Source organism: Phoca vitulina, unplaced genomic scaffold, assembly GCF_004348235.1.
Source record: "Phoca vitulina isolate PV1807 unplaced genomic scaffold, GSC_HSeal_1.0 scaffold18, whole genome shotgun sequence".
NCBI classification, from domain to species: Eukaryota; Metazoa; Chordata; class Mammalia; order Carnivora; family Phocidae; genus Phoca; species Phoca vitulina.
In genome coordinates, this window is record NW_022589721.1 from 5098518 (window position 1) to 5113508 (window position 14991).

The window sequence follows — 14991 nt, forward strand, 5'->3', positions numbered from 1 at the left end:
GGCAGCAGAAAAGAAGAGTGAGTAATTGAGTTTAGGGGAATTCAGGTGGACTTCAGAGAGGAGGCAATTTTTCCTGGGCATGAACATTCACAAGCACAAATTAGGTATAGGCTGACCTAGGCCTTAGATGGTGTGAAGTGACCTTGGTGTGGCAGTGTGAAGTTATTAAGCTAAGTGGTGCTATTCATTTCACCATTTTCATACATACAGACATCGCTGGAAAAAGTGGTCTAGTCTCTCCACATTCATGATTTCCAAACTTAATTAAATTTTTATTTTATATTTTTAGAACTTTTTAAGAAATATATTTATTTATTTGTCAGAGAGAGAGAGAGCGAGCGCACAAGCAGGGGGAGCTGCAGGCAGAGGGAGAAGCAGGTTCCCCGCTGAGCAAGGAGCCTGATGCAGGACTCGATCCCAGGATTCTGGGACCTGAGCCGAAGGCAGACACTTAACCGACTGAGCCACCCAGGCGTCCCTCAATTAAATTATTAATAGCACTTGGTAAAGTTGTAACTCCCCTGGACAGTTAGTTCTCCCATTACCTTAAGTGGTTTTTCCAAAGCTATTTTCAAACACTATCTAATTGAACTGCCTGTACTCTCATAAAGCTTCCTTTTTTTCCACTTCCTCTATAAAAGAGGCCACTGTGCCTCTGATGGCATTTCATTCCCTCCTAGTCTCTTCTCTTGAAAGAAGTCTCTTCAAACTCAGCTTCCTCTCACGCCCTCTATTCTTAACTGAGGTCTTCAGCTACCTCCAGTACTTGCTCCATCCAGGACTTTCCTGTTCCATCTTTCAATTTCAGATCTTTTTCCTTAGCCTGAAAATTCATTCACACATCTCTCATCCTAAAAAAATCCTTATCTTGGTCCTTGTTCCTCTAGTTCCCTCTCTATCTCTTTCCATTCTCATCCGTTTCTTTGAAAGTGTTCTCTAAATGAAAGCTTCTCAAACATTAAGGTCTGTAAATTACTTGAAGATCTCATTAAAATGAAGATTCTAATTCAGTAGTCTGGGATGGGGCCCGAGATCCAGGACCTCTAACCAGTCCCCAGCCTATCGTGTTGTTCTAGAGGTCATTTTAAATAGCAAAGGTCTAAACTCTAATTCTCCTCATATCCTTGCCTTCCATTTATCCAGAACCCTCTTACCAGCTGGCTTCTAACCCCTATGCCTCTAAGGCCCCCCCATAAAAAATCACCAATTCACCCTGGAATGTTAAACCCAATGGACACATTGCAATTACAGTACCTCCCACCCTCTGTGGGGAGTTAGGCATCCCTGATTATTAATGCAATCTACTATGATGTCATTCCCTCTTGGTTTTTCCTTTTGTCTGACCAGTCACAATTTCTCATCTTCTTTTTGAATTCTCCTTGTTTACCTGCTTTTTAAAATGTTTATGTTCCAGCTAGTTTCTTTCTTTTTTTTTTTTTAAAGATTTTATTTATTTATTCATGAGAGAGCGAGAGAGAAAGGCAGAGGGAGAAGCAGGCTCCCAAGGAGCAGGGAGCCCGATGTGGGACTCGATCCCAGGACCCTGAGATCATGACCTGAGCCGAAGGCAGACGTTTAACCATCTGAGCCACCCAGGCGCCCAATGTTCCAGCTAGTTTCTATCTTATTATATTCTCTCTTGCAATAATCTCATCTAGTAATTTTTCATTTCTGCTTGGATACTCTAGAGTCCCTTTAGTCCTGTTTGAGCTCGGACTCATATATCCAACTGCCAAACTTGAATCACTAGCGTCTCAAATTCAACATGTAGAAGCTAACTCATTAGCTACTCTTCAAAGCCCATGCTTCCTATTTTGGACATCTGTGTCCCTTTCTATTGAATCAGTCATGACAAAAACCTGAAATAATCTTCACCTCTTGCCCACCTTCCATCCAGTCATTAAAGTCTTATTTTTTTTTCCCTTAGGATCTCTCGAAATTCAGCCTCTCCAGTCCATTCCTACTGTCACTGCTGTACAGCTCAGATCCTCATCCTAACAGGCTTATAGAATAGCATCTTCACTGATCCGAACTTTTCCAGTCTTACTCCCTTCCAACTCTTCTACTAATTACAACTGGTATAGTCTTCCTAAAGTCTGTAAAACCCTTCAGCTGTCTCCCTTTAACAAGAAAATAAAGCCTAAGCTTAAGAACAGGACTTAAAGTCCTTTGTTTTCTAGCCCTATCTCCAGCCGCATCTCCTGCTCCCCCTCCCTCAAAGAAACTTTATGGTCCATTCATACTGAACCATTTGGAGTTCCCCATAACTCCATGCTTTCTGACATCTTTATGCCTTTGTGGTTCCTTTGTCTCTCTGTAAACTCCCAATAAACTTTAAAAATAAAGCACAGATGCCATCTTTTGTGAAATGGATTATGTAAATTGAGAGAGGCCTATGTGTTTCCTTTAGTTTAAAAAAATGTATAAATAAAATTTATTATCGAGTGCCCATTTTTGTCTTTACACATTATTATGCACAGCTACACACAGCACAACCTTTAGCAGACTTAATCACTCTGGTCTCAGTATTCTTTTTGTAGCTTAATTCTATTAATTAAAATTTTTCTGCCTAATGCTTCATCTGGATGGTAGTAATTGCTCAATATGTTTGTTAAATGTAATTCCCATTCTGCCATTAAAGTTATAAAATAATTTCCCAAAGGAAGAGTTTATGTAACTATAATCCAGCATCTCATTATGACTATTATGGTTGTACCTTTCTCCTAATGGCAATAGTTAAGTTCATTTAGAACCTTAATGATTTTCTTCTCTAATCTTTTACATCACTGTTTTGATGTTTACACATTGTATTAAAGTGCACATAAATGAATATTCCCTGCTTATAATATTTTCTTTTAAATCCATTTCTAACTTACAATGTTTTAGTACTCCTCCTCCCTTTTCTTTTAATTGATTCTGGTTCCTTACAGCATATCTAGGAAGCAGATGTATATTTCTTTAAAAAATTAATTTACATAAGAGGAACTTAGGTAGGGTAGTTACAGTTCTGTGGCAGAACTAGCTGACAGTGGTACCTTCCAGGTTCCCACCATCACAACATGCACATCGACTCCTCATGAAGGCCGAGATAGAGTGAATGGATGGGCAGGAGGCAGATCAGTCTTAATAGTGGATGAAGTAGGAGGTTGCCTGTAAAAGATGATATCAGGAGTCATTCTCCTCTCCACAAAAACAAGAGTCATTCTCCTCTCCACAAAAACAATAAATAAATAAATAAATCCTATCACATTTCTCATCAAAATGAGAGTTAACACATCAGAGTTTGAGATTATTTTTCCTGGGGTAAAATGCAAAGCCCTGGGTGCTATTAAGCCTTAATCATTATCTGCCATTTGGGATGAGTCTACTGGTTTCTTTCTTGAAAGAATGCAAGAGATGTAATGACTTGTTTAATGTCAGTATTTCTAGGAATCCTTTTATTATGTTCACTTTTATTTTTATGTTTAATTTTAATTTTAACCTCAATGGCTGATATAAGGTAAGTAATCAATAAAGTAATGATCAGAAGAATTCATGAGAAAATACTGACCTTGAGTTAGAAGAGACTCCCCTTATTAAAAGAGCAAAATCAACTAGAAAAAAAGACTTCAGTTGAACCTTAAATCCCAAAGCTCAAATACATATATCTAAATTCAAAATTATCTTATGTTAAAATAATAACAATAATAAATGTGTAATAAAAATGAGTAATTACTATTCAATACATTTCATATATATACATAGTTATAAAGTTAAAAGAAGCATATAGACTTCCCTCAATCTACACAGTATATATGTTCCTGCAAAGTTGGTAATGAAGTAAATTTCTGAGCTGAATAAAATTATAAATTATAAATTTAGGCATCTTTTTTTTTTCTGGACAAAAATGAGCTAAGTTTAGTCTGAAAATAAATGGCTTAAGATAGTGGTCAAATCTATGGATGTTGAATTTTGTATAGATAGAAGGGATTTCCTAATCTTGCAGAGCAATTCAATTCCACTCAACAAATGACAAGGGTCTACTAAGTACTGTGGGTATTAAAAAAATGACCAAGAGATAGCTTCTTATAAAACAGTAGAGAATATAAAACAAAGCTCAAACAAAATGTGTTAAGAGCTTTGTGAGTGGAGAGAGGGTGACAATTAACAGAAGACATCAGAAGAAGTGTCATGAAGCAGCTACTATTTGGATGCACCATAGAGAACTGTTAGAACTTTTGCCCATCTGAAAGAAGAGAACATCATTTTAGGGAGTGGTTCTGAAACCTTAGGATTCATAAGAATCTCATGTGTGTGTTGGTTGGGGCTTGCTGCATCATTCTGTATCAGTTAGCTATTGCTACAACAATGATGTTTAACAAAACACATCAAGATGTAGTGGCTTAAAACAGCCACCTCTTACTGTCTCTCATGATTATGCTGGGCAGTTCTGCTGATCTGAGCCAGGCTCGGCTGATCTCAGCTGAGATCACTTGTATATTGGGGGTCATCTGCGGGGTTAGCTGGGGGCTGGTTGGATTAGGGTGGTCTCAGCTGGTAAACCCAGTCTTGCTTCCTGTGATCCCCAGTCCTCCGTTAGGCTACCCTGGGCTTTTTCTCCAGGCTGAGGTAGGGTGAAGCGGAATGGCTCTTCAGATCTAGGCACAGAAGTGATACACAGGCACTTCTGCATCCTCTGGGCTAGAGCAAGTTTCAAGCCGGCCATTCAGAAAACAAGGAAATAGACTCCACCTTTCGATGGGATGAACTGCAAGGTCACATTGTAAGGGCATGAGTACAGAGAGGGAAGAATAGGGGTCATATTTGTAATTAGTCTACCACAAGAGGCTTCTCCATTTTGGCTGAAATATGGAGTAGGTGGAATGAAGCTATCTGGTGATGCAGGCCGGGGTTACCCTGACATGTTTATTCAGGCAGTAGTGAGGAAACACTGAAGGGTTTTGAGCCGGGAAGAAATGTGTTCAGAAGTCTGGCTTTAAGAAAAAGCTTGTGTGATTATGGGTGAATGGAAGCAGGCAACAGGAGAAAGGATATCTTTTTTAATCATGTAGGTGGAAGTTAATAAATTGTCAAATCAATGTGGTGGTAATGGGCATGGAATCAAGGGGAAAAGTAAGAAAGTTCCTTAATAGGGACTGAACTGATAAAACCACTGATAGGATAACAGGCTTGATGGGCTGGTAGCATCTCCTTGAAGCTCCTTCCCTTTTATACCAATCTCAAATATTCAACACATCCAATAAGAATTCCAATTCAGAGTGCACAGAAATTACTGTCAATTGTCATATGATATATGGCATTTAATATATAATGATACAGTAGAGATGTGGGACCAAGATCCAGTGCTTTGATCTACCATTTTAATGGAGCTAAGCTTTCTTATCACATCCCAGACTGGAAGTTTTTCAAAGATTGAGGCTTTAGTTCATTTAGTAGTTTTTTTTTCCCCCGATGATTCCATACTTCTTTAGATATCTAATTTAAAATTTGTAAAACATTTATTTAAAATGAGATGAGGTTGCACAACTACATTATTTTCAATTTTATTTAAATCAAATAAAGCTGTGACTGATGTGAAGAACTGGCATAGAAACCACATGAATTTTGAGATAAAAATTTAAAGATGAAATCCTAATACCTAATTATCTTATCCTGAAATAATTAAATGTAAAAGATATACATTTTAAACATTACACAATGCACATAATGAAGTCATAAAACATTTTATACTGCTTTATTATAAATAATTGGAAACAATATTTCTTTTTTCAAACCCAGATAACAAAATAGTAAATATCATGCTTTCGTTTTTTTTTTTCATTATTTCATTTTATTTTTGTAATATGAGTTGGGAAGTACTATTTCTTATCAAAAGACTGGTAACAAAAATCTGTAGGAACACAAAAGAACAAAACACTCACTTTCATTCACTTAAAGGGAAACAATTGAGAAGGCTTTTAGAGGGAGGGGCTAAACAGTGCTATGAAGGAGTCACCAAGAACAGAAAGACTGTGTAATATCACCAAATATCACTTGTAAGGCAAAATGGGGTTGTATACAAATCCATAAACATAAAGATGTGGTGGTAAATTTTAACAACATTTTCTTAAAAATGGAATAGCTTTATTCTCTCAAATGGAGGCAATCTGTATTGTTGCTTTGAAAAAAACTTTTTCTAAGAAAGGATATCTAATATATATTTCAGTTTTCATATAGTAACTCACATTTTGATAAAAACGCTTCACTACTGTAACCTTGCACACTTAAAGGCAGAAAGCACTTTTGACAAAATACTGTAGCAACTTCAAATTGCCACAAAAACCTGTGCCCCCAAATTCACTTAAAATAGATTATCCCATAGGAATATTTTCACTAAGAGAGTTATAGTAGCTAGCAGTCAGAACTTTTTAGGTGACTATGATTGATTTTCTTTTTGTGTATTTTCTTTATGTTTAATAGAGTTTTGGCAGTTTTCTCCACTAAATAATTTTTTAAAAATCAGAAATTGCCTATGAAAACAGAGCTTGAGAGAGAAAAATGTGAAGAAATAATGTATTTCATAAAATAGTGTAGTAGATTTCTCTGAAAACTTGTGTTTATTTGCATCAATTAAGGACAATGTTGCATATTCCAGATTAAACAGCTAGGTTTACCATGGAAATAAACATGCTATGTACAATGATATTTCTAATTCTTCTTTTATTTTTATAGACTTCAAAGTGTATCTCTCATAGAAACTGGAACAGGGTGAATCTGGAAAGCATGTTTCAGTTAATTAGCAAAAATTAAATTAGCATGAAATAACAGAATGAAGAATTGAAATCATTATTTTAAAAGTAATGAAGTTACGCTTAAGTGTACACATGCAGGAAGATATTGTAAAATGAACCGTTCCAGCTTCCTTGGTTTTACTCCAACTTAATATACTTGAAAATACTGTTCTCATGTATAATATCAAAGGAAATATTAAATGCATGTATATTATTTTAAGAGCTTGATGGTATATTTCACATTCTTTAAACTTTACTCATGCTATAAATATCTGTCAGTTTTTAAAGTAAATGAAAACTGTCGCATGGGGGGATAATTTTTTATCTCATATGTCCATACTTGATTATGTCCATTTTTTTCCTGAAAACTATATCAAAAATCAGAGTAAGTGGAGCATGTTTCTACCTCACACTATTATTCTTCATGTACTACAATTCATTATGGTTTACCAAAATGGAATTTACATTTGAAGATGGGTTAACTGAAATCAATTAGTAAGTAAGATTAAAGAGTTAGGCTTCTGGAATCCATTAACACTTAACCAACTTAGAGGGCAATGCTTATTCTTCCTAAACTTTTATTAAAATTGTGCAACAGTATAAACTGATTTTTAGTAGGTTTGCATAGAAATAACACCATTTCACTGGTGTGATACATCTTTTCCAAAGGATTATGGCAGGCCTGTTTGTATTCTTCATGTATATTCTTCTTTTTTTGTTGTTCATTTCCTCCTCCTCCTCCTTCTTCTCAGTTTTCACATGAAATAAACCATATTTGTCATCTGGCTACCATAGTTCTAAAATAAGATCCAGTAGTAGTTTGAAGCACAGTGAACTGAACAGTTTCTTCCCTTTTTAAAACATGATAGTGAGTGGCATTCTCCATAGTCAAGCCATATGAACACGGTTAACCCCACCAGGAGACTCTTGTGAACTCAAAAGGCTCCAAATCCACAGTCAAGAACCTTGGTGACTTCACATAACTGCCACTTGTAGCTGGAAGGGAGACACTATTGTTTGCTTCAGAAGTTTTCAAGCAGTTTCTTGCCTGGTAGCTTCTTCAGATTTCTCTGTTGCTTTTATTACTGCTTCTGACATTATGCCTTCAAAAGTCCAAAGGTCGAATCATCATCGTTGTGGAACGTAAGGAGTAACTGGGCCCTTTGAAGTAGTGCCACTTTATCCCGTTCAGTTTTCCGTGGTTTTGTCCAGCAGTGTAGAACATTCCATTTAGATTGGAGGGGCCACAAGCATCAAACCACCAGCCTGAAAAATGAGTTAATAATGAAAGAGAAAAGAAGGAGAAGAAACAATTAAAAGTAAATTGAACATGTGGAAATTAATGGCACTAACCATGGTGGACTTTATACTTTCTACGATCATTTGCAAATAGGAGGCATTCAATAAAAAGCTTCTTGGTGGTGGGAATGTCTTAAATGACATCCGATTTAGGCAATGTATGAACAGAGAGGAATGCTCCCATGGAAATCAAGTTTCAGTGTCACTCCATTGGGACTCATTTCCCACTGTAATGATGGAAAGCTTCTGGGATTCAAGATAAGATCAATTCAAACCTAGATTTATATGTAGGGCAAGTAAAATGCAGATACCCTTGGGCACTCCACCTTAAGCCCGTTGTTAGGAATAGAACAATTATTAGTGAAGAAGTTCAGAAGCTTAGAAAACTGACATCTAAATACAGTGAAAGAAATGTTTTCCATCTACTTCATAATTTTGCCAAGAACTGGTCCACAATTGCTTCTGAAATTAACTGGATACTGGGCAATGACTATGACGCACAAATTGAATTTGAATTACTGTGCTCTCCCTATATTTTATAGCAATATGGGAAGTGTTTATCAATAGTAGCCATATAGGTTCCTATATAGCAGTATTTTTTTCCTATGACTGTTCAAGTTCTTTCAAAGCCTAGTAAAAAGAAAAACAACTTGATGAGTAACATGGAGACCCTATGCTTGCACAGCTCTCTGTAAGGATAACTTAGTACTTTATTTTTTTAATGAATTAAGTTTCTTAGATTTTTAGATAAAACATACTACTTTTTCTCTGTCTCCTGAAGTAACACTACTGAAATCTTTAGGGAGAGATTTATGCCAGAGACATTCTGGCATATTTTTATTTGGATACAGTTGACCTCTTTTTGATTACAGAGTTATACCTAAGGGACTAATAGCTAAAGAAAGAGAAAGCTATACAACTGATGTTTAACTGTAACATGAGCATCATCTTGCAGAAACTAGAAAAAGTTAAATGGAGAAAAGCTAGTTCTCACTTTTCAATTTTGGAAGGTGAATACAGTAAGGTTATGTTTATAAAGTCATACTAGAAGCACAGCAAGCTGTATTAATTACCAACTTATATTGGAGAACAATAAGGTATGTCTTGATGAATTTGGAGACTGTCTTCAATGCTGTTTTACGAACTGTATGCAAACAACATAGATGTTAATGCAGTCAAAACATGCCCTCAAAAAGATTCTTGTTTGGCAAGGAAAGATGAACCATAAATTCTACATTTTTTAAAAGATTTTATTTATTTATTTGGGAGTGAGTGAGTGAGAGAGAGAGACAGAGAGAGAGAGCACAAGCCCACAAGCCGGGGAGAGGCAGAGGGAGAGGGAAAAGCAGACTCCCTGCTGAGCCCGATGTGGGGCTCCATCTCAGGACCCTGGGATCAGACCTGAGCTGAAGGCAGAAGCTTAACCAATTGAACCAACCAGGCGTCCCTCCACATTTTTTTCTTAAGATTAATTCCTTTAAATTCTTTTTGATAAGTATAACTAGTAAAAATGTTATTTATATTACAAAAAGCATTCTGACACTAGGGAATTTATTCACCCTAATGAGCCTTTCATAGTCTTTCAAATATCCACCATGATCTCTGAAGGAAATGCAGCTACTTTATTATTAGGAACTACTACAAATTGTAGAATGATCCTCCAAGTTACATTAGGCGTTCAAGGTAAAAGTGTGTGTTTTTGTTTGGTTTAGAGAAAGTCACAAGAGTTCTGGAAGACTGTGGGAAGGCAGAGGTCTGCTGCCAAAAGCAGCCTGGCAATAAAGGGCACAGGCTGAAGGATACATTCATTGGGAAATTTTCGATCAGATTAGCAAAGAGACAAGAAACAGTAGGGGCACGTGAGAGAATCCGATAAATTGATCTTGTGTATGTTTTCTAATGAGTAAAGTGGGGTAATGTTTGTGGTATGGGGAAAGGCATTTTGGAGAAAGAAGACCATACGGCTGGTTCAGAGTTAACAAGAGAAATAGGAGCCTCAAGCTGAGAAAGTCTGAAGATTAAATCACATAGTCTTTTGTTCATAATCCTAAGAACAATGGTATGGCATGGTCTATCTCCAGGCCCATCTCCGGTACTTCGTGCTGTACCTAACAGAGTTTGCTTAACAAATGACTGGGGGGTGACTACAGGCTTATTGACAGATTGACTTCTTTTGACAGTTTCTCTGTGTAAAGTCTCAATGGTCTAAAGTAGTTTAGTTTACTAAAAAGTTCTATTTGATAGACACCCCAATATATAACATCCATGCTTATTGTGTTCATTCTTTCTTTCTTTATCCATTCAATATGTAATTATTGTGACTGTTGTTACATAATACTCAATAAGACAGACCTGGGTCCTCCCTTCATGGAACTTACTTCCAATGTGAGAGACAGACATAAAGTAAGCAAATAAGTAAAATACTTACAAATCATGATTAAAAAAAAGAAAGAGAAGAATCAAGGAGCTAGGAAAGAGGGTAACAGGGGACCTACTTGACTTTTCACATTCACAGAAGAAGCTGATATTCAATGAGTGCTGAAGGATGAGAGGGAGGCAGCCATGTGAAGATGGGGTAAGACTCGTTTAAGCAGAGTATAGCACCTGCCCATACCATGAGGAAGAAAGAGAGCTTGATGTGCTTAGAAACTAGAAGAACATCAGGGTAGCTGGTACATCGTGAACAAGGGGGAAACTCTCAGGAAATGAAGGTAAAGAGTAGGCAGTCTTGGTGCAAAGTTGAACAATGTTCACAGAAAACTTTAGAGTTTATCCGGTCTACCTGTCCATCATCAGATGAACAAGCAAGACATTCTCTAGGAATAGGAACCAATATTTAACCAGGGGAACAAGATCTATCAGGGTGAATATTAATTAAATATTATTTAGAGCCCTCATTCCATAACTATAGTCTGCCAAAGCCATCCTGAGCATCTGTGGCAGCATAATGAAGGGGAAAAAATCAATTAAGAGTCATTTCAACAAATATTAACCAACAGACAGAAATAGAGGTTGGAGTTGAATAAAACAGAATTCCTGGCTTCAAAGAGCGCAGAGTGTAGGAGAGAGAGACAATAAACTGTTTCAAAATGAGATGATGGTTGTGAAACAGAGATGAACAAAATCTATGGAAATAGGCAGAAAGTCCTGTCAGTGGGTCTGCAAGGTTTACTTATTTACCACCTGAGCTGTGTCCTGAAGACTGATGTGAGTTCATTGAACAGAAAGAAATTCTGAACACAGTTTGTACTCTGAAAGAGTAGGAGAAAGTGTCTGCCAGCAGCCTGCCTTGGCTGGACTGCCACTGGGTAAGGGGCTGGAGAACATAGGGCTAGCAAAATAAACAGGAGGGAGAACACAGAGGTTTTTGTTTTATGTTTAGAAATTTTCTTGTGGGCAATGGAGAGCCTGCAGTGCACCAGACAAGGAATTAGCAAACCTAGACTTTGATGTTGATTGCACCAATTAATAATCAAGACATCCTGAGCAGCAATAATAATTATTATTATAATATTTGATACTTATAAAATTGTTAATATGCATCAGGAACTGTGCTACAATATTTATATACATCCTCTCATTTCTTCCCCCAAACAATCTTAGTTGATGTGGCAGGTATTGTAATAAAGACACTGATGCTCAGGGAGTAAGGAGATTTTCCAAGGTCACACAGTCATTTGATTCCTCATTCTTATGATGTGGTTTATATTGTCTGATCAGCCATTTTCACAGCCTGGTTGTATAGATCACATAAAATGACATACTGACTATTCAGACCAGTAAAATCTGAAATAAGTGCTTAGTGTAAGTTATTAGGAAATGGGATGGAAGATTTAGGGTGGGAACAACAAGGATTCGATCTTGGGGGGCGGGGGGCACTATAATGATTTAATAATGAAGACCAGGTCATCATTGTGAATATTTCTCCTTATTTGCTTGGCAGGGTTTAATTAGAGAAATACAACAATAATTTGGACCCAAATAAGTATAGTCGATCAATGTTTTCATTGTAAAGACAATGGCACTTAAGTACCTAATATGATTGGAACAACTGTCTTCAATGATTTGTTTTGACATCATGCGGAAATCAAAGACCTTAATGTGTTTGACTATCTTACATGCACACTATGGACAATCACAGAACACCTGATGATAATAAAGACTATGAATTAATATGGCACAACACAAAATGAAAGGGTGATTATTTCTCATGACAATTTTTGTTGTAGTGTTCTTTATAAAATACTCCAAACTTCAAGGTAGCAAAAACAGTTATTTGTGTGCAAGCAGGTATTCCATTTCCTCTGACACATGCAGTAAAACAACAAAGGAATTTCCACTTTCTACTTTTCTTTGAAAAAAAAAAAAAAGCATGGCCAGCTCTTTTAAACATAAATCCTGAAAAGACAAGGTTTTAAAATATATTTATAGAAAGCAGGCAAAACTATAGCAGGGTCCTGGTTACTCATATGGACTCCTTGGCATTCACAGATGATCCTATGTGCTCACAGGTAATCAGTACATACATAAGTTTGCATGCGATGGAGGTGTTCTTCTTGAACACACAGAGAGAATGCCTGGGGTTGCGGTTTCTCTCTGATAAGATACCAAATAGCTGAAGATATTATACATCCTCTACAATCTTGGGGAAATATTAACTCTGTGCTTTGTTCTGTATGTGCCTATGAATAACAAATGAGCCACATGCTAAAGAAGTTAATCTAGGAAAAGCACTTTAACCGTAAAAGAACTCAGCGATGCAAGCAAAGGATGGAAGAAACCAGCAGCTTCCATCTGCTGTTGGGACAACTGATAAAATGTCTCAAATGTTTTAAGATTGGCAACTGCTAAGATGTATGTTGCCAAGCATTTTTCTTCATAACCTGTAACCTCATGTATATTTTAATAAGAAATCTGAGATGCATGTTTCTAATTCATTTACACTTAACTCATTAAAATTTAGTTTTGTACTAACTATCCCGGGCTATCCAGGCCTTTAAAAGTCATTCCAGTCATTTATCTTTGAAGCAGAAAACTCACATTTTATCACCAATAAATAAAACTTTGCCCAGAAAGTAGGAATTTGATTCTAAACTTTGTACTCAGGAAGTTCAAATTTATTTGAAAATCAGGAAACCTAACTCTCAAATTCTTCTAATCCTAAACAAAATGTCCTTCAACACTTCCTTTCTAAGGTAAAAAGTACAGCAAAATGAAAAGATATATCTGTTTTTATGGATTTCTTTCATTTTCTAAGGCATGCATTCTAATCAGCAATGTGCAAAACAACTTGCACAGAAAATTTGCTTCTTTTCTTGCTAAGACTGAGGCTGAACAAAACTGATTGGTGCCACTGTTATCAGTGGGATCATTATGAAAAATTACCTCCTGAGTTCACATGTACAAAGCTGGCCAAATCCGTAGCTAGCCTCAAGCAGCAGCTGCAAGGGTCTGATGTGCATGCGGGAGGCGAAAGACCTTTCTTAGAGGTCTGCACTCCCTCTGTCATCTCATACTATATCCCCTTCAGGCCAAGGACTTGGCTTTTTTTCCTTTCTCTTCTCTTTGTTCCAAAGATGAAAAAGTTGTTGATCCTGGCCAGGAATCTTGAATTCACTGAAAACCTTGAGGTATTCTCTTACTGTCTCTTCCCTCCCTTGCACTGCATTTCACTTTGAACATTTAAGTGAGGAAATCCTTGCAAATGTGTGCTGCAAACAGTAAAACAGAGCTCACTGTTGTCTTTGAATGCCATTCATTTTATCAGAGGCAGCAGATAAAGTGGATAAAGTGATGGCTTCTCTGGAGGTTGTGTTCAAATCTTACCTGACGCTAATTCGGGGAACTTTGGCAAATTATCTAACTTTTCTGTACCTCAATTCTTGCCAACAGCATTCTTGTGGTGCCAAATTCAAAGAGTCTTTAGAAATGTCATGTAAAAAACTAATGATGTAATGTATGGGGATTAACATAACAATAAAAAAATTAAAAAAAATAAAAAATTAAAAAATTAAAAAAAAATGTCATGTAAGTTATTAAATATAAATCATTTAGGATAATGCAAAAATGCCCGTGCGTACAACTGCAATAAAGATTTGCCGTAATATTATTAGAGTAAAATACCACACAATTAAGTGATTATTTCTCAGCCATTGTCAATTATTCACCTTTGGGGGCAGCCTTGTACTATAGGCCTATCAGTTCTGGTTCACTCTTTTTTTCCAAATTTACCTTTTGAAAGACATTGTCTGATATTCTTTGCTCTTTTTCCAATAAGTGAAAATGTTCTTCAGAAAATAGGAATGTAAACCTAAACTTTGTACTTAGCATGTTCATATTTGTTTGGAAGTCAGAAACCTAACGCTGAAATTTTTCCAGTTCTGGAGTTTAGTCTTCTGGGGTTTAGTTATTCTTAAAATTTAGTCCCAATCCTCATATTCATCATATTGTTTCATGTGTGTGCTTCCAAGTATATATATTCACACAACAGTTACATTCACACTCACATTGATTTACTTCAGTGTCTTCTCACTGGTATCTTTTGTGATTTTGCAATGCCCTTTCAGGGTCTGTGATAAAATAGTCATTCATGCAACCAGTATTTATTGGGCACATGCCATGTGCCAGCCACCATGCTTGGGCACTGAGGATATAGTAGTAGAGAGCACAAAGTCCTTGCAACATACATTTTTGAGGAATAGGCTTATGGATTATGTACTAAAAGTAATTGCTTTGAAATAAAGTAATGCAATGTATATTTCTGTGGTCAACCTTAAATTATCCATATGGATCTTTTCTCTCAACATTTTTGCCTTAAAACCTGGGGAATGTGAGTTATCGGACAATGTTTAGTACGTCCTTCCTGGATTATTAAAAACTCTAAGATGATCATATTTTCCCAAAGATCCTGTCACTCAGCATC

The 14991-nt window shown here is 36.5% G+C and overlaps 1 protein-coding gene across 2 annotated transcripts in view; it reads right to left on the reverse strand.

Moving 5' to 3' along the window:
- Window positions 1–5779: 5779 nt before the first annotated feature.
- ANGPT1 (angiopoietin 1) overlaps window positions 5780–14991 on the reverse strand; it is a 241095-nt gene continuing 231883 nt past the window's right edge. For both annotated transcript variants that reach the window (XM_032415566.1, XM_032415565.1), the window contains exon 9: window positions 5780–8036. In XM_032415566.1, coding sequence (XP_032271457.1) covers window positions 7876–8036 — 161 coding nt within the window. In that variant the 3' untranslated portion in view covers window positions 5780–7875. The remainder of the gene's footprint in view (window positions 8037–14991) is intronic.